Raw genomic sequence first — 20403 nt, 5'->3', positions numbered from 1 at the left:
GTTGGTTTATCAGATCTTTCTTGTAGCCTGCCCTGAAGTGATTGATCCGCGTGTCACAGCTCAGCAGCTGCTTGGGCTTGTAGCTAGGGCTGGGCGGTATACCTTATTTTATGATATACCAGTATTTATGCAGGGACCGGTTTGGGTTTTTACTTTACCTTCTATACCAGTATTTGAATGTTTGGTTTGTTAAATGTGATACGCCATGTGTAATGTAAACTTTTATAGTTTACTTTGCTACTTGAGTCATCTCTCTCTGTGCCACTTTCCACACAGACCTAGCCCTGCCCCCTGTTTATTTATTTTTATTTCACCTTTATTTAACCAGGTAGGCCAGTTGAGAACAAGTTCTCATTTACAACTGCAACCTGGCCAAGATAAAGCAAAGCAGTGCGACAAAAACAACACAGTTACACATAAACAAATGAGCAGTCAATAACACAAAAGAAAAGAAAAATAGAAAAATCTATGTACAGTGTGTGCAAACGTAGAAGATTAGGGAGGTAAGGCAATAAATAGGCCATAGAGGAGAAATAATTACAATTTAGCATTAACACTGAAGTGATAGATGTGCAGATGATGATGTACAAGTAGAGATACTGGGGTGCAAAAGAGCAAGAGGGTAAGTAATAAAATGGGGATGAGGTAGTTGGGTGTGCTATTTACAGATTGGCTGTGTACAGGTACAGTGATCGGTAAGCTGCTTTGACAGCTGATGCTGCTTTTTGTAGTTCGTTCCAGTCATTCGCAGCAGAGAACTGGAAGGAAAGGCAGCCATAGGAAGTGTTGCCTTTGGGGATGACCAGTGCAATATACCTGCTGTAGCGCGTGCTACAGGTGGGTGTTGCTATGGTGACCAGTGAGCTGAGATAAGGCGGGGCTTTACCTAGCAAGGACTTATAGATGACCCTGAGCCAGTGGGTTTTGCGATGGATATGTAGTGAGGGCGAGCCAACAAGAGCATACAGGTCGCAGTGGTTGGTAGTATATGGGGCTTTGGTGATAAAACGGATGGCACTGTGATAGACTACATCCAGTTTGCTGAGTAGAGTGTTGGGGGCTATTTTGTATATGACATCGCCGAAGTCAAGGATCGGTAGGATGGTCAGTTTTACGAGGGTATGTTTGGCAGCATGAGTAAAGGAGGCTTTGTTCAGAAATAGGAAGCGGATTCTAGATTTTATTTTGGATTGGAGATGCATAATGTGAGTCTGGAAGGAGAGTTTACAGTCTAACCAGACACCTAGGTATTTGTGGTTGTCCACATATTCTAAGTCAGAACCGTCCAGAGTAGTGATGCTAGTCGGACGGGAGTGTGCGGGCAGCAATCGGTTGAAGAGCATGCACTTAGTTTTACTAGCATTTAAAAGCAGTTGGAGGCCACAGAAGGAGTGTTGTATTGCATTGAAGCCTGTTTGGAGGTTTGTTAGCACAGTGTCCAAAGAAGGGCCAGATGTATACAGAATGGTGTCGTCTGCGTTGAGGTGGATCAGAGAATCACCAGCAGCAAGAGCGACATCATTGATATATACAGAGAAAAGAGTCGGCCCGAGATTTGAACCCTGTAGCACCCCCATAGAGACTGCCAGAGGTCCGGACAATAGGCCCTCCGATTTAACACACTGAACTCTATCTGAGAAGTAGTTGGTGAACCAGGCGAGGCAGTCATTTGAGAAGCCAAGGCTATTGAGTCTGCCGATAAGAATGCGGTGATTGACAGAGTCGAAAGCCTTGGCCAGGTCAACAATATTGATGACAACAATGCTGTTTTCACATTGCTTCTTAATATAAATCTACTAACCTTCTATAATGACACTAAAGGTTTGTGTTTCTTACATCAGCAAACAGCTAGTTTGTCTTTTCTTAGCAAATTGCCATAAATCTTGTGAGATGCTAATTGTTAGCCGCTAATGCTAATAGCTAGCTAGCTAATAAATGTACTGAGTAAGAGCAAACGTAGCTAGCTAATACAGCCTGATAATACAAGTGATGGTGTAGACCTAAATCAGCATGTTGTTTGTACAACAGTATCTTCTAAATCAAAGCAGAATATGCAAAGCAAGAATATGTTAGCTACATGATGTAGCAAAGAGAAAACATGCAATGTAGCCAAAGCTTATAGGGTCCCATAGGAAACACTTACCAACACTTTTTAATTTTTTATTTCACCTTTATTTAACCAGGTAGGCCAGTTGAGAACAAGTTCTCATTTACAAATGCGACCTGGCCAAGATAAAGCAAAGCAGTGCGACAAAAACAACACAGAGTTACACATAAACAAACATACAGTCAATAACACAATAGAAAAATCGATGTACAGTGTGTGCAAATGTAGAAGAGTAGGTAGGTAAGGCAATAAATAGGCCATGGAGGCTAAATAATTACAATTTAGCATTAACACTGGAGTGATAGATATGCAGATGATGATGTACAAGTAGAGATACTGGGGTGTAAAAGAGAAAAAAGATAAATAAAAATATGGGGATGAGGTAGTTGGGTGTGCTATTTACAGATTGGCTGTGTACAGGTACAGTGATCGGTAAGCTGCTCTGACAGCTGATGCTTAAAGTTAGAGAGGGAGATATAAGACTCAAACAATTGTTGTGGAAATACTACACAGGGACACTCGAAGATACATCTTAAATTAATAATTCTTTATTATCAGCGCGCTGGAGAGGTTCCAACCAACTCAGTGCACCAAGTACACATGTCAATCAGGAGCTCTACCTGGGGCAGTCCTGTTAGTTCTCTTATATACAGACAAATTATATTTGCATGATTTAGCTTATTCATCATTCATAATTAATTAATCATTAACGTTTACTTCTTTCATGTGACCGACCAACACTGGGTCATGCATGTGACAGACTAATAACTCACGAGGCTTCTTCTCTCAAAGCTGAGACCTTGAAACTAAGATATCTTTCGTTCTCAAAACAAGTTTCTGGGCGTACTGCCAAATTGCAGATACTGATAGTGAGGATTCGTTCAATGAGTCCCTCATGAACACAGAAATTGGTTATTAGAAAAGCACAAACATAAAAATGTCAATTAAACATTATTTTCATGAACACTGTTACAAAATATTTGTCATGTTTAATGACTAAGGTGTCTGTTAATTGTATTTTCATATTTTATAAATGATTTATTATTTCAATTAGAAACCAACTGTAAAGGAGTTATTGGTTCATGACATCATTTAGAAAACATACACATAATGAATTGGATATTTACTAACAGTTATTAAGTGTGATTAGAACTATTATCATCAACACTAATACTGCAATTGATGATGAATAGATATAGAAAATCAAGAAGACTGAATTACTGCACATTTTTTTATTTAACTGCCTTTTTCGTCAGCATGCTAGGCTAGCTAATGCTAGAACGAGCACTATTTCAATCTTCTTGATTTTCCATATCGGATAATGGGATCATTAGGAGTACAGGCACATCTTCCATCCCTGGATTGGGGTACGTTTTCTAGCCATATCCGCATTCATCACTGCGGTGCAAACATTATGGCTGAGGATCCTTCTGACTTGAAGGGGAAGATGTATTTACTGCTCAACCTCAAGTCGAAACATATCGGCTAATAAAAACCCTATTACCACGGTCTCAGTCTTTCTGTCTCTCTCTGAAGCTGGTTTGCTCTCTTTAAGTCAGGTTGTTGTGGCTGGTCTCTAGTTCGTCTCTCTTTAGTCAGGTTGTTGTACTCATTACAGTAGACACATAGGCCTATGATCCCAGCCAGTAGAACACACTGCAGCAGCTCCAGAGGGTCTCTTCCATCAAATGAAAATATACTGAGGCACACATTGCTATTATAACATCAATCTGACAGACATTTTCTTCTCCTGCAACCTCATCTTTATTTTTGTCTCAGCTTTGGTTACATGTTCAGTTGCTATTTCAAGCTCTGAGAATGAAAATATATATTTTCTTCTGGTAAGAGATTTGATGTGTGTGTTTGTATTGTTACCTGAATGATGAGCACCAGCTCCAGCCATCTTGCTGGGCCTCAAGGTTCTCTCTGACATACACAACATGACCAAAAGTATGTGGACACCTGCTTGTCGAACATCTCATTCCAAAATCATGGGCATCAATATGGAGTTGGTCCCCCCTTTGCTGCTATTAACAGCCTCCACTCTTCTGGGAAGGCTTTCCACTAGATGTTGGAACATTGCTGCGGGGACTTGCTTTCATTCAGCCACAAGAGCATTAGTGAGGTCGGACACTGATGTTGGGCGATAGGCCTGGCTCGCAGTCGGGGTTCCAATTCATCCCAAAGGTGTATTATGGGTTTGAGGTCAGGGCTCTGTGCAGGCCAGCCAAGTCCTTCCACACCGATCTCAACAAACTATTTCTGTATGGACTTTGTACACGGGGGCATTATCATGCTGAAACAGGAAAGGGCCTTCCCCAAACTGTTGCCACAAAGTTGGAAGCACAGAATCGTCTAGAATGTCATTGTATGCTGTAGCGTTAAGATTTCCCTTCACTGGAACTAAGGGCTCTAGCCCGAACCATGAAAAACAGACCCAGACAATTATTCCACCTACACCAACATTTCCAGTTGGCACTATGCATTCGGGCAGGCAGCGTTCTCCTGGCATCAGCCAAACACTGATTTGTCCATTTCCACTGCTCCAGAGTCCAATGGCAGCGAGCTTTACACCACTCCAGCCAACACTTGGCATTGCGCAAGGTGATTTTAGGCTTGTGTGCAGCTGCTCGGCCATGTAAATCGATGTCATTAATGTGCTGACATTGCTTCTGAGAATAGACGATTTTTACGCCCTACATGCTTCAGCACTCGGCGGTACCGTTCTGTGAGCTTGTGTGGCCTACCACTTTGCGGCTGAGCCGTTGTTGCTCCTAGACGTTTCCACTTCACAATAACAGCCCTTACAGTTGGCTGGGGCAGCTTAAGCAGAAATTTGAACTGACTTGTTGGAAAGGTGACACCCTATGACGGTGCCATGTTGAAAGTCACTGAGCTCTTCAGTAAGGCCATTCTACTGCCAATGTTTGTCTATGGAGATTGCACGGCTGTGTGTTCGATTTTATTCACCTGTCATCAATGGGTGTGGCTGAAATAGCCAAATCCATTCATTTGAAGGGGTGTCCATTCTTTTGTATATATAGTATATCGCCCACATACCTTTGGTCATGCAGTGTATGTTTCCTGCACTGCTCTAGTCTGTGTGTGATTTATTGTGAAGTATTTTACATTTTCAACTACAATGAAGAGGAAACCAACACACTCTGATCACCTTGTGACTCCTGCCAACCTTAGTTTCCCACGGTGCATTGTAGTTTTAAACATGCGATTGAAGAATTGAAGTCAATATGTATTAAGAGGGTCCACTGAAGTGACACATGACTGAGGTTTTGACAGTTCGGCTTGCACGTGACCGGCCAACAATGGCCCTAAAGGGGTCCTTTTTCTATCTATGCGGCCTGTATATGACAATGACATCTGTGTTAAGAGTATTCTAAGCAGTGCAATGATGTTATGTTTTCTAGCCATGCTTCAAACTAAAGGGAAGCCAGTGAAAAAAATTGGCATTCTCAGAAAGGCCAAAACATCAACATTTAAATATCTAATTTCATTATTGTTTTCTGTTGGAATATTCATCTTTGTTACACCATTAGAAGCCTACACACAGAGAACTGTCAACACCACTACAGTTTAAAGCTTCAAAACTGTAGGAGGATAATAGGAATAAGAAAGGAATTGAAAGAAAGATTTCATTAGTGTCTATGATTACTTACTACAAAAACATGAATGCTGTGCTAGAGTGACACTAGGCTGGCCTAGCGGTCTAAGCCGTTGCCAGTGGAACACAGCTTGCTGCAGCATGGGTTCGAATCAGACCCATTGCTATTTCAGCACTCTCTCCCCCGTCTTTCCTCTCCTCCAACAAACAACTAATTATGTAATGATTGGGACTGCCCCACTCCTTATAAAAAATAAAAGATGATACAATTTACAATCATGTTTGACAGACACGCACACAAAATAGGCTTTGATAAAAGGGATTACTTTGGACCAAATCAGACGTGAAACTGCTCAGGTTTACACAGCCAACTTCTCAGGGGCATAAAGGGTTAGGGTTGGGGTTGTGTTTTCTGAATGACTCTGAGAGCGATACTCTTAAGAGCGAGGAGGGCTTCATTGCAGGCGTTGGAGATGAATGATGGCGGTAGGAGGAAACCATATCGACCACGGTCCTCCAGCTCAAAGGTGAAGGAGTAGTGGATGCCCAGGTTGTAGGCCCAGTCGTCAGAACCTCCGGGGGCTACGTCTGGAGAAGGACGAAGGAAGAACAAGGAATTTAACTTGTTTTGTAGTGACTGTTAAGCTTTACAAAGCAATTGTCAGCATTTTATTATAAAACAGCCTGGTCTCATAGACTAGATGTAACATAGTAAATGTAAATCCGGGACACTCAAATTAGTCTGATATGTTGCATTTGGTATGGTTACATAAGAGCAATGGTTGCGTAATGCAAAAACTAAAGTAGGATGGTTGGTAAGGGTGGACTGGTGGGCGTGTAACACGAACATCTAGCAACCCAAAGGATTCGAGTTTGAATCTCATCATGGGAAGTTTATCATTTTTAGCTAATGAGAAACCTTTCAACGACTTACTACTTTTTTTCTACTTTGCAACTACTTAGCATGTTAGCTAACCCTTCCTCCTAACCCTTTCAGCTAACCCTTCCTCCTAACCCTTTCAGCTAACCCTTCCCCTAACCCTAACCTTAACTCTTTAACCAAATTCTAAAAATATTGTACATTTTGCACATTTGTAACATATTTTACCTTTTGCAAATTCGCAACATACAGTAACAGTCAAAAGTTTGGACACACTCAAGGGTTTATGTTCATTTGTACTATTTTCTAAATTGTAGAATAATAGTGAAGACATCAAAACTATGAAATTACACATATGGAATCATGTAGTAATAAAAAGTGTTTAACAAATCTAAATATATTTTCTATTTGAGATTCTTCAAAGTAGCCACCCTTTGCCTTGATGGCTGGATTGCACACTCTTGGAATTCTCTCAACCAGCTTCATGAGGTAGTCACCTGGAATGCATTTAAATTAACTGCTGTGCCTTGTTAAAAGTTAATTTGTTTGAGCCAATCAGATGTGTTGTGACAAGGTAGGGGTGGTATACAGAAGATAGCGCTATTTGGTAAAATACCAAATCCATATTATGGCAAGAACAGCTCAAATATGAAAAGATAAATGACAGTCCATCATTACTTTAAGACATGAAGATCAGTTTCTTCAAGTGCCAGTCGCAAAAACCATGAAGCGCTATGATGAAACTGACTCTCATGAGGACCGCCACAGGAAAGGAAGACCCAGAGTTACCTCTGCTGCAGAGGATAAGTTCATTAGAGTGAACTGCACCTCAGATTGCAGCACAAATAAACGCTTCATAGAGTTCAAATAACAAACACATCTCAACATCAACTGTTCAGAGGAGACTGCGTGAAGGCCTTTATGGTCAAATTTCTGCAAAGAAACGACTACTAAAGGACACCAATAAAAATCAAATAATTGTTTGGGCCAAGAAACATAAGCAATGGACATTAGACTGGTGGAAATCAGTCCTTTGGTCTGATGAGTACAAATTTGGGATTTTTGTTTCCAAACGCCGTGTCTTTGTGAGACGCACAGTAGGTGAACAGATGATCCCCGCATGTGTGGTCCCCACGGTGAAGCATGGAGGAGGAGGTGTGATGGTGCTTTGCTGGTGACACTGTCTGTGATTTATTTAGAATTCAAGGCACACTTAACCAGCATGGCAACCACAGCATTCTGCAGCGATACGCCATCCCATTTAGATTGCGCTTAGTGGGACTATCATTTGTTATTCAACAGGACAATGACCCAAAACACACCTCCATGCTGCATCAGATGACCCGGCCTCCACAATCACCTGACCTCAACCTAATTGAGATGGTTTGGGATGAGTTGGACTGCAGAGTGAAGGAAAAGCAGCCAACAAGTGCTCAGCATATGTAAGAACTCCTTCAAGACTGTTGGAAAAGTATTCCAGGTGAAGCTGCTTGAGAGAATGCCAAGAGTGTGCAAAGCTGCCATCAAGGCAAAGGGTGGCTACTTTGAAGAACCTAAAATATATTTGCCTAACACTTTTTTGGTTACTACATGATTCCATATATGTTTTTTCATAGTTTTGATGCCTTCACTATTATTATACAATGCAGAAAATAGTGAAAATAAAGAAAATAAGTAGGTGTGTCCAAATCTTTGACTGGTATTGTATAAACTGAACAAAAAAATAAACACAACATGTAAATTATTCTTTCCATGTTTCATGAGCTGAAATAAAAGACACCAGAATTTTTCCATGCGCAGTAAAATCTTATTTCTCTAAAATTGTGTGCATAAATGTTTTTGTCTGTCACGGATCCCTCCAGAACTGTCATTACACACACCTGGTCCCTATTCCCTGATTAGTAATTGTATAAGTGTGCCCTTGGCTTTACATTGTCTGGTCGATTATTGTTCCTATGTTCGTTGGTTCGTGTGAGTACCTGTGCTGTTTGTTTTGGCTTTCGTGCCACGTACAGTTAAAGTCGGAAGTTTACCTTAGCCAAATACATTTAAACTCAGTTTTTCACAATTCCTGACATTTAATCCTAGTAAAAATTCCCTGTTTTAGGTCAGTTAGGATCACCACTTTATTTTAAGAATGTGAAATGTGTAACGGCTGTCTGTGGAAGTAGACCAAGGTGCAGCGGAGTTAGTGTTCATCTTTGAATTTTAATAAACGTAAGAACACTATACACACAAAACAAGAAAACCGACAGCCAAACAGTCCTGTCAGGTGCAAAACACTAAACAGAAACATAGAAAAATGAACATAGAACGCCCACCCAATGTAACACCCTGGCCTAACCAAAAATAAAGAACAAAAACCCCTCTCTATGGCCAGGGCGTTACAAAATGTCAGAATAATTGTAGAGAGAATGATTTATTTAAGCTTTTATTTCTTTCATCACAGTCCCAGTGGGTCAGAAGTTTACATACACTCAATTAGTATTTGGTAGCATTGCCTTTAAATTGTTTAACTTGGGTCAAACGTTTCAGGTAGCCTTCCACAAGCTTCCATCAATACGTTGGGTGAATTTTGGCCCATTCCGCCTGACAGAGCTGGTGTAACTGAGTCAGGTTTGTAGACCTCCTTGCTCGCACACACTTTTTCAGTTCTGCCCACAAATTTTCTATAGGATTGAGGTCAGGGCTTTGTGATGGTCACTCCAATACCATGACTTTGTTGTCAAGCCATTTTGCCACAACTTTGGAAGTATGTTTGGGGTCATTGTCCATTTGGAAGATCCATTTGCGACCAAGCTTTAACTTCCTGACTGATGTCTTGAGATGTTGCTTCAATATATCCACATAATTTTCCTGCCTCATGATGCCATCTATTTTGTGAAGTGCACCAGTCCCTCCTGCAGCAAAGCACCCCCACAACATGATGCTGCTATCCCGTGTTTCACGGTTGGGATTGTGTTCTTCGGCGTGCAAGCCTCCCCCAGTTTCCCCCAATCTGTCTGTAATCAATTGTTGGAAAATTTACTTCTGTTATGGACAAAGTAGATGTCCTAACTGACTTGCCAAAACTATAGTTTGTTAACAAGAAATTTGTGGAGTGGTTGAAAAACGAGTTTTAATGACTCCAACCTAAGTGTATGTAAACTTCCGACTTCAACTGTATATTGTGCAGATGATTGCGGGTCTCGTCCCGTGTGATAATCATTGTGCGATTGTGTATTTATTCGAGGTACTCATCGCTCTTTTGTTTGGGTTTCTACCCTGTGTTTTGTATACGTGGTTATATGGTCTTCGTCCCCGTGCCTTTACATGGCACGCTGTAATTTGGGTATAATAAAAAAACATATGACGCATTCCTGCGCCTGTCTCCCGATCTCTTCATATCAACGTGACAATATCCCTGTTAATGACAATTTATCCTTTGCCAAGAAACGTTTACAGATGCCCAATCGAGAGCATCCTGTCGGGCTGTATCACTGCCTGGTACGGCAACTCCTCCGCCCACAACCGTTATGCTCTCCAGAGGGTAGTGAGGTCTGCACAACGCATCACCGGGGGCAAACTACCTGCCCTCCAGGACACCTACACCACCCGATGTCACAGGAAGGCCAAAAAGATCATCAAGGACAACAACCACCCGAGCCACTGCCTGTTCACCCCATTATCATCCAGAAGGCGAGGTCAGTACAGGTGCATCAAAGCTGGGACAGAGAGACTGAAAAACAGCTTCTATCTCAAGGCCATCAGACTAACACTGAGTGGCTTCTGCCAACATACAGACTCAATCTCTAGCCACTTTAATAATTAAAAATTGGATGTAATAAATGTATCACTAGTCATTTAAACAATGCCACTTTATATAATGTTTACATACCATACATTACTCATCTCATATGTATATACTGTACTCTATACCATCCACTGCATCTTGCCTATGCCGTTCGGCCATCGCTCATCCATATATTTATATGTACATATTCTTAATCATTCCTTTTCACTTGTGTGCACAAGGTAGCTGTTGTGAAATTCTTAGATGACTTGTTAGATATTACTGCACGGTGGGAACTAGAAGTACAAGCATTTTGCTGCACTCGCATTAACATCTGCTAACCATGTGTACGCGACCAATAAAATTTGATTTGATTCTAAGATAATTAATCTACCTGACATGTGTGGCATATCAAGAAGCTGATAAAACAGCATGATCATTACAAAGGTGCACCTTGTGCTGGGGACAATAAAAGTCCACTCTAAAATCTGCAGTTTTGTCATAACACACAATGCCACAGATGTCTCAAGTTGAGGGAGCGTTTTGAGGGAGCATGCAATTGGCATGCTGACTGTAGGAATGTCCACCAGAGCTGTTGCTAGAGAATTGAATGTTAAATTCTCTACCATAAGCCTCCTCCAATGTCGTTTTAGAGCACTTGGCAGTACGTCCAACCGGCCTCACAACCACAGACTACATGTAACCACGCCAGCCCAGGACCTCCACATCCAGCTTCTTCACCTGCGGAATTGTTTGAGACCAGCCACCCGGACAGCTGATGAAACTGTGGGTTTGCACAACCGAAGAATTTCTGGACAAACTGTTAGAAACTGTCTCAGGGAAGCTCATCTGCATGCTTGTCGTCCTCACCAGAGTTTTAACCTGACTGCAGTTTGGCGTCTTAACCGACTTCAGTGGGCAAATGCTCACCTTCGATGGCCAATGGCACACTGAAGAAGTGTGCTCTTCACGGTTGAATCCCAGTTTCAACTGTACTGGGTAGATGGCAGTGTGGGCGAGCGGATTGATGTCGTCAACGTAGTGAACAGAGTGCACCACGGTGGAGGTGGGGTTGTCGTGCCATTTATCCGTCACCATTGCCTCAAGTTTTTAATTTTTAGATTTATTTCACCTTTATTTAACCAGGTAGGCCAGTTGAGAACAAGTTGTTATTTACAACTGCGACCTGGCCAAGATAAAGCAAAGCAGTGCGACAAAAACAACAGCACAGAGATATACACAGGATAAACAAACGTACAGTCATTAACACAATAGAAAAATCTGTATACATTGTGTGCAAATGAAGTAAGGAGGTATGGCAATAAATAGGCTATAGTGGCAAAGTAATTACAATTTAGCAATAAACACTGGAGTGATAGATGTGCAGATGAGGATATGGAAGTAGAAATACTGGTGTGCAAAAGAGCAGAAAAACAAATATGGGGATGAGGTATGTAGTTGGTTGGATGGGCTATTTACAGATGGACTGTGTACAGCTGCAGCGATCGGTAAGCTGCTCTGACAGCTGATGCTTAAAGTTAGTGAGGGAGATATGTCTCCAACTTCAGTGATTTTTGCAATTCGTTCCAGTCATTGGCAGCAGAGAACTGGAAGGAAAGGCGGCCAAAGTAGGTGTTGTTTTTGGGGATGATCAGTGAAATATACCTGCTGGAGCGCGTGCTACAGGTGGGTGTTGCTATGGTGACCAGTGAGCTGAGGTAAGGCGGAGCTTTACCTAGCAAAGACTTATAGACTTATAGCATTTAAGAGCAGTTGGAGGCCACGGAAGGAGTGCTGTATGGCATTGAAGCTCGTTTGGAGGTTTGATAACACAGTGTCCAAAGAAGGGCCAGATGAATACAGAATGGTGTCGTCTGCGTAGAGGTGGATCAAAGAATCACCCGCAGCAAGAGCGAAAACATTGATATATATAGAGAAAAGAGTCGGCCCGGAAATTGAACCCTGTGGCACCCCCATAGAGACTAACAGAGGTCCGGACAACAGGCCCTCCGATTTGACACACTGAACTCTATCTGAGAACATTTACATTTTTACATTTTAGTCATTTAGCAGACGCTCTTATCCAGAGCGACTTACAGTAGTGAATGCATACATTTCAATTCATTTCATACCTTTTAAAAAAAAAAAATCATACTGGCCCCCCGTGGGAATCGAACCCACAACCCTGGTGTTGCAAACACCATTGCAAACACCATGCTCTACCAACTGAGCCACAGTTAGTCAACCAGGCAAGGCAGTCATTAGAGAAACCAAGGCTGTTGAGTCTGCCGATAAGAATACGGTGATTGACAGAGTCGAAGGCCTTGGCCAGGTCGATGAAGACGGCTGCACAGTACTGTCTTTTATCGATGGCGGTTATGATATTGTTTAGGACTTTGAGCGTGGCTGAGGTGCACCCGGAAACCGGATTGCATAGTGGAGAAAGTACGGTGGAATTCGAAATGGTCAGTGATCTGTTTGTTCACTTGGCTTTTGAAGACTTTAGAAAGGAAGAATAGGACGGATATAGGTCTGTAACAGTTTGGTTCTAGAGTGTCTCCCTCTTTGAAGAGGGGGATGGCCACGGCCGCTTTCCAATCTTTAGGAATCTCAGACGATACGAAAGAGAGGTTGAACAGACTAGTAATAGGGGTAGCAACAATGGCGGCGGATCATTTTAGGAAGAGAGGGTCCAGATTGTCTAGCCCAGCTAATTTGTAGGGATCCAGATTTTGCAGCTCTATCAGAACATCAGCTGTCTGGATTTGGGTGGAGGGGGGGGCTTAGGCCAGTTGTTGTGGGGGGTACAGAGCTGTTGGCCGGGGTTGGGGTAGCCAGGTGGAAAGCATGGCCAGCCGTAGAAAAATGCTTATTGTAATTCTCGATTATCGTGGATTTATCGGTTGTGACAGTGTTTCCCAGCCTCAGTGCAGTGGGCAGCTGGGAGGAGGTGCTCTTATTCTCCATGGACTTTACAGTGTCCCAAAACCTTTTGGAATTAGTGCTGCAGGATGCAAATTTCTGTTTCAAAAAGCTAGCCTTTGCTCTCTTAACTGACTGTGTATATTGGTTCCTGACTTCCCTGAAAAGTTGCATATCGTGGGGACTATTCGATGCTAGTGCAGTACGCCACAGGATGTTTTTGTGCCGGTCAAGGGCAGTCAAGTCTTGAGCGAACCAAGGGCTATATCTGTTCTTCGTTCTACATTTTTGAAAGGGGCATGCTTATTTAAGATGGTGAGGAAAGCACTTTTAAAGAACAACCAGGCATCATCTACTGATGGGATGAGGTCAATATCCTTCCAGGATACCCGGGCCAGGTCGATTTGAAAGGCCTGCTCGCAGAACTGTTTTAGGGAGCGTTTGACAGTGATGAGGGGTGGTCGTTTGACCACGGACCCATTACGGACGCAATGAGGCAGTGATCGCTGAGATCCTGGTTGAAAACAGCAGAGGTGTATTTAGAGGGCAAGTTGGTCAGGATGATATCTATGAGGGTGCCATGTTAACGATTTGGGGTTGTACCTGGTAGTTTCCTGGACAATTTGTGTGAGATTGAGGGCATCTAGCTTAGATTGTAGGACGGCCGGGGTGTTAAGCATATCCCAGTTTAGGTCACCTAACAGTACGAACTCTGACGATAGATGGGGGGCAATCAATTCAAATATGGTGTCCAGGGCACAGCTGGGAGTTGAGGGGGCTCTATAACAAGCGGCAACAGTGAGGGACTTATTTCTGATGGATGGATTTTTAAAAGTAGAAACTCGAACTGTTTGGGCATAGACCTGGATAGTATGACAGAACTCTGCAGGCTATCTCTACAGTAGAATGCAACTCCGCCCCCTTTAGCAGTTCTATCTTGATGGAAAATGTTGTAATTGGGGATGGAAATTTCTGAATTTTTGGTGGCCTTCCTAAACAAGGATTCAGACACGGCTAGGACATCAGGGTTGGCGGAGTATGCTAAAGCAGTGAATAAAGCAAAGTTAGGGAGGAGGCTTCTGATGTTAACATGCATGAACCCAAGGCTTTTATGGTTACAGAAGTCAACAAATGAGAGCGCCTGGGGACCCACAGGACCTGGGTTAACCTTTACATCACCAGAGGAACAGAGGAGGAGTAGGATGAGGGTACAGCTAAAGGCTATAAGAACTGGTCGTCTAGTGTGTTGGGAACAAAGAATAAAAGGAGCAGATTTCTGGGCGTGGTAGGATAGATTCAGGGCATAATGTACAGACAAGGGTATGGTAGGGTGCGAGTACAGTGGAGGTAAACCTAGGCATTGAGTGATGATGAGAGAGGTTGCATCTCTGGAGGCGCCAGTTAAGCTAGGTGCGGTCTCCGCATGTGTGAGGGGTGGGACAAAGGAGCTATCTGAGGCATGTTGAGCGGGACTAGGGGCTCCGCAGTAAAATAAAACGATGAGAGCTGCCTTAAACAACAGTATACAAGGCAAATTGACATTAGCGAGAGGCATAAAGCTATCACAGGTGTTGATTGGAGAGCTAAGACAACAACGGGTAAGACAACAACGGGTAAACGGCTAAGACAACAACAACGGGTAAATGGCAATGAATGGGCAGAGAGGGTCAGTTCGCTACACACAGGGCCTGAGTTCGAGGCTGGGGCCGACAGATAAACAAAATGAAGTACCATGTTAATGCACAGCAGGCATTAGCTGTGTAGTCGAATAATCATAGGATTGATAATGTTTCAGGATGATAATGCACGGACCAATGTCTCAAGGATCTGTACACAATTCCTGGAAGCTGAGAATGTCCCAGTTTTTCCATGGCCTGCATACTCACCATTGAGCATGTTTGGGATGCTCTGGATCGACGTGTACGACAGCCTGTTCCAGTTCCCGCCAACATCCAACAACTTCGCACAGCCATTGAAGAGGAGTGGGACAACATTCCCCAGGCCACAATCAACAGCCTGATCAACTCTATGTGAAGGAGATGTGTTGCGCTGCATGAGGCAAATGGTGGTCACACCAGATACTGACTGGTTTTCTGATCCACGCCCCTACCTTTTTTTTAAGTTATCTGTGACCAACAGATGCATATCTATATTCCCAGTCATACATAGATTAGGGCCTAATTAATTTATTTACATTAACTGATTTCCTTATATAAATTGTAACTCAGTAAAATCTTTGAAATTGTTGTATGTTGTGTTTAGGTTTTTGTTCAGTGTAATGAATTTGGTGATGGACAAATTAATACATACTATACGAAAAGTAACATAATCATACTAACGGATTTACTTACAGAATAATACCAAATGTTCTGAGACCAGGTTGTATAAAACGGTATATTTGGATCCTGGATTGTGATAGCCAGGAGTTATTCATGATAATTCCCGTGTAATGTTAACATTTCTATTTCAATTATCAATGTGCATCCACTGTCCCACAGTCCAGCCAGGCAATTCATAAACATAATCTCCACTGGAAAAAATGATCTAAACATTATATCCCCATGCTTCTAGCCAACATTTGGTTTGCAACAGTAGGGGTTTGTCTGAACCTTGCTGCCTACCTCTCCAACCTATGTGTTACAGACGAAAATTCTGTGAGTATCACAATGTTTTTGGTTTTTTTGAGACCTGGGTTGGGGTCAATTTCATTCATTCCTATGCCTTGAGAAAATTTTAAATGGAATTGACCCCAACTCTGATGAAGACTGACTCACATATTGTTTTTGCTGATGCGCCATATTTGTAGTTGTTCCTGTAGTATCTTCTGATTTTCATGGCTGCCTCCTGTACAAGCTCAAACTGTTAAAAAAACAATGCAACACAGTTAAAATAAAAAAAATGAAGTGGTCCCTATTCATACATTTCTGTTGTTGTTGATAATATACAGTAAGATCCAAAAGTATTTGGACAGTGACACATTTTTTGCTGTTTTGGCTCTGTACTTCAGCACTTTGGATTTGAAATGATACAATGATTATGAGGTTAAAGTGCAGACTGCCAGATTAACTTTACAGAACTTTTTGTACATCATTTTGGGAACCAAAAGTATTTGGATAAATTCACTTATGTGTATTAAAGTAGTCAAAAGTTTAGTATTTGGTCCCAAATTCCCAGCACGAAATGACTTCGTCAAGCTATAGACTCTAGAAACTTATTGGATGCGTTAAATATTATTTTGTGCCCAATAGAAATGAATGGTAAATAATGTAGTGTCATTTGGAGTCACTTTGATTGTAAATAAGAATAGAATATATTTCTGAACATGTGATTACCATGATTACGGATAAGCCTGAATAAATCGGGAATAATTATGATTTTATACATTTAGAGGCACAAAGACACCCACAAGACATTCTAACCTCTCACCATTACCAATACCAGGGGAGGTTAGCATTTTTGTGGGTTATGATATTTACTGACTGATCAAAAACCAGTATATGGATCACCATATAGGCATTTATAAGTAGCTAATTATGCCATTTCAGGTATGATTAGCCTATTATTGTTTGTGTGAATAGGAAAACGCTGAAAAGGCTTAATAAATGGCTAATTATACAGAATATATGCCTAATTAGCTACTTACAAACACACTTATCAACTGCAAATGAATGCCTAATATGTGATCCCTAGGTTTCATCCACCCATTCATCGCTCCCAACAACTCACCAACTCGGCGTAGTTAGGCACCTCCTCATTGGAGCAGGAGTATGGGAAGAGCAGCATCTGACCATAGGAATGGATGGAGAGGTAGAGCTTTACCGAGTCTTTGTGGCTGCGCAAGAAGTTAGCCACGGCTTCTGCCTCAGGCTCCGACTCTGGGAACTGGCCACAATATATCTCATCACAGGGCCTGTTGGAGGCTCCCTTCGCTGCAGACGCAATATAATAGAACGTTTATTTTTCATTTGGTTAGAACGCAAAGTCATCTTCTGCCTTTTTCCCCAACACACCCAGAAGCACACACACACACACACACGTTGAGCGACACAGAGTCAGTAGCAGTGCAACGCCCCTGGATGGAGAGCAATTTTGGGGATAAGAGGCTTGCTCAAGGGAACAACGGCAGTAATTTGTATGTGAGATCAGAGACCAGTAGCCCTCAAGCTGCCAGTTCAGTTCCCATTTCAGACTTACTGCACCAGTTTGCATCAAAGTTTCTATTGAGGTCGGTTCCAACACAGTTGCTTTCCTTGCTCGAGGAACGATTCTTCCTCCACATTCGATTCTGGTGAAATAAAGGAGCACACACAGTATAATCTCAAAACATATAGCCTACTGCCATATCCTAAAACATATACGGACGTAAACTCACAAAATATGAAATCTCTCTGACATTCTGTATATTCATTATGCAGAATAAATTCAGTTGAGTTGTTTAAGGGTGAGTGGAATGGATCTCTGTGTTAAAATGATATATTTGTTAGATCATGGATCTTGGCTGAGAGATCATTCATATGCACTAAGTACTGTATGTCCATATGATGCACAGTGCTCGTAGAGATGACAATTTTTGTGTGGCTCAGATTGACATATTTGAAGGCACTGGCAGCATTCCAGACTGACTACATTGCAGAATCATGCCAGATCTCACTGGATCGTGGGATATGAGCTAACCACTTCATATAGCAATCTGACGCCCAACTGCGCAGTCCATGAGGTAGCTGTCGTCCTGGAACGCAGCCACTGACTCAATTTCGATACATCTTATTAATTGCCTTATTCTTTACCGTTGTCCATGTGTACTTGTATCCATCCGGGTTCATGACAGGCAGCACATAGATGTCCATACTGTTCAGCATCTCAGTGATATCATTGTTTAGATTATAGAAATTCAAGGACTGAGGAAAGAGCACAAGGAAGATTCAACATTTTAATATAGCTGTCTATGTTCCAAATCAAAATAGTGGCTTTGTGATCATTACCAAAGCTAAGATGAGTTTTCATTGGTGTAGTTAGACCACTGGGAATGGCTTTGATCACAGAAATAAACTCTCAGAATTGGAAAATCATTCAATGTTAGAAATTGTTCAAATGTAACAATATTACCTGTGTTGTCAAAAACATCAAGAACAAAGTCAATATTCCTCTCATGCCAGATGGGGTAGAACAATGACTTTTCCTTACAGTTATGTCTGAGTTATTCCACAAAAGAGCTTTATGTGGGGAAAAGTTGTGCAGGAAACACATTTTAATATAGCTGTCTATGTTCCAATCAAAATAGTGTGCAATGCGATTTAATACAATTCCAGAGCCATCATAAAAATGTTCAATTGTACTTCATAACCACTGAGTTATGAAGATGCTATATAACCAAAGATCTATACAGTATGGCCTATCAGAATAGATAGAATATAAGTTGGTAGAGAATCTGGGTTTTAGGAACATGGTACTGACATATTGCACAAACCACAGGCAGAAAGCTGGGGAGATCCATTCTCTAGCATGAATGCCACAGTCAATCCACATAGCTCTCTTTTCAGCTCTCTCTTGTCGTCCAGACAACTGAAAAAGACAACAGAGAAATGCAATAATTTGATCAGTATAAAATGACTATGACCTATAAAATGACTATGACATTATTTAAAAATATAATAATTGTATGAATCATTGCTAAAAAGGCAGCTTGAGAACGTAAAGTGGGCGTTTTTCATACGATGAGCCAATCAGGATGACTTTGACCATGTCTGGGTGTTCCTGGGCAGTCTTGTTGATCCAACAGTATATCTATAAAAGAGACATCATAATAAAAACTTACTTGACATCTACTAGCTGGGATCACAAATGACCAGAGCCTTATATTCATAAAGTGTTTCACAGTAGTATAACTGATCTAGGACCAGCTGCCCCTGGCCATATAATGTTACTATCTAAGAAGCATCATAACGATCCTAGATCAGCACTCTAACGCTGAGACGCTGTATGAATATGGGCCCAGAAAAGGTTATGACGTTAAAGTAATGTTAATGGGATGTTACATTGAGATGATGTTGTTACATTACATTAAGGTTATGTTAATAACGTTAGGTAATGACATGACACAATCAGGTCTCTTACGTCCTCCAGAGAATGGTATCGATCATAATAAGATACGCTGCTTCGAGGGTCTGACGATTCATTCCTGGTCTGCATCTCGATCAGTTCCTCTGTGTTGTCCAGTAGCACTCTGAAACAAACACACATTCTTACTCTTGGGGATTTCTCTGAACTATTAAAAACATTCTACATGCATTTCATAATACTGAAAGCTTATATCATGGATATGACCTTAAGGGCATAACATAGTAAAATCAATATTGAAGTTTAAGCGAAGTCGGCTGGTAGTCCAAACCGGGGCTTGAACTCAAGATCTTGCTACTGTAAACCCAACACCTTAGCCGTTAAGCCAAGAAATCTGAACTTTTTGACGAGGCAGTTAGGTGTTGTGTTAAAGTTGCTAGTCTTGCTAAAATATGAGCACTGATCACATGACATACTGGTGTGTTAGGTGGTGTGTCTGCATCAGGTCTGTGACAGTCCCCAAGTTGTTGGCAGGAACAAACAGGTGCACCTCAGTGTCTGCTCCGATGTGCTCAGGTGAAACAGGTGACCACAAAACTGTCTGGGAGACACACACAAACACAAACGCATTAATAAACTTTAAAAAGAATGCATCCTAATTGTGTGTAACATGAAGTCTGAAAACAACACACTGTAACCTATTACAGAAACAAAAATAGTAATTGCACAATGTTCTTGGTTCATGACCAGTGAAGTGAAAAGTTATTTTTAAACAGAAGTGAATTATTAGTTTATTATCACATCATTATTGTACCTCATATTGGCTGGATATGTTCCTCACAATATCTGCTTGTTGCTGTGTTGTGACTTGGATTGAGAGTACTTGGTTACTGTGAAAGACAAAGGAAAAATAGGCTAATGTGGCTTCCTTTTCTCGTCTCCTGTTCATCTCCACATAGGAAAGGAGATGAGGCGAGGTCACTAGACTATTGAGATGTAGGGGAGAGTGAGGTAAGTTGAGCCAAAGGGGTAAGTTGAGCCACCCT

General features: G+C 41.7%; 1 protein-coding gene across 1 annotated transcript; it reads right to left on the bottom strand.

The window, feature by feature from the left end:
- Positions 1-2827: 2827 nt before the first annotated feature.
- On the bottom strand, positions 2828-19540 carry LOC106575090 (carboxypeptidase B2). Its single transcript, XM_045700370.1, has 8 exons — positions 19393-19540; positions 19014-19084; positions 18755-18862; positions 18088-18198; positions 17495-17585; positions 17027-17229; positions 16075-16159; positions 2828-6314 (listed from the first exon to the last, which is right to left on the bottom strand). Exons 1-8 carry the CDS (start codon positions 19538-19540, stop codon positions 6118-6120), a joined length of 1014 nt encoding a protein of 337 aa, XP_045556326.1. The 3' UTR covers positions 2828-6117.
- Between the last annotated feature and the right edge of the window lie 863 nt (positions 19541-20403).

This window comes from Salmo salar, chromosome ssa17 (assembly GCF_905237065.1).
Source record: "Salmo salar chromosome ssa17, Ssal_v3.1, whole genome shotgun sequence".
Taxonomy (NCBI): domain Eukaryota; kingdom Metazoa; phylum Chordata; class Actinopteri; order Salmoniformes; family Salmonidae; genus Salmo; species Salmo salar.
The sequence above is the reverse complement of the archived record's forward strand: the minus strand, read 5'-3'. Positions and strand labels throughout refer to the sequence as shown.

Excerpts from the sequence above, each read along its gene's own strand:
- LOC106575090 (XM_045700370.1), bottom strand. The coding sequence starts at position 19,540 with ATGTGTGTTTGTTTCAGAGTGCTACTGGACAACACAGAGGAACTGATC. Across the intron at positions 18,199-18,754 it reads GCCTGTGGTTTGTGCAATAT|TCCTTGAATTTCTATAATCT; the intron begins GTCAGTACCATG and ends CTCTTTCCTCAG. Across the intron at positions 17,230-17,494 it reads CTTTGATGCAAACTGGTGCA|CGAAGGGAGCCTCCAACAGG; the intron begins GTAAGTCTGAAA and ends TTGCGTCTGCAG.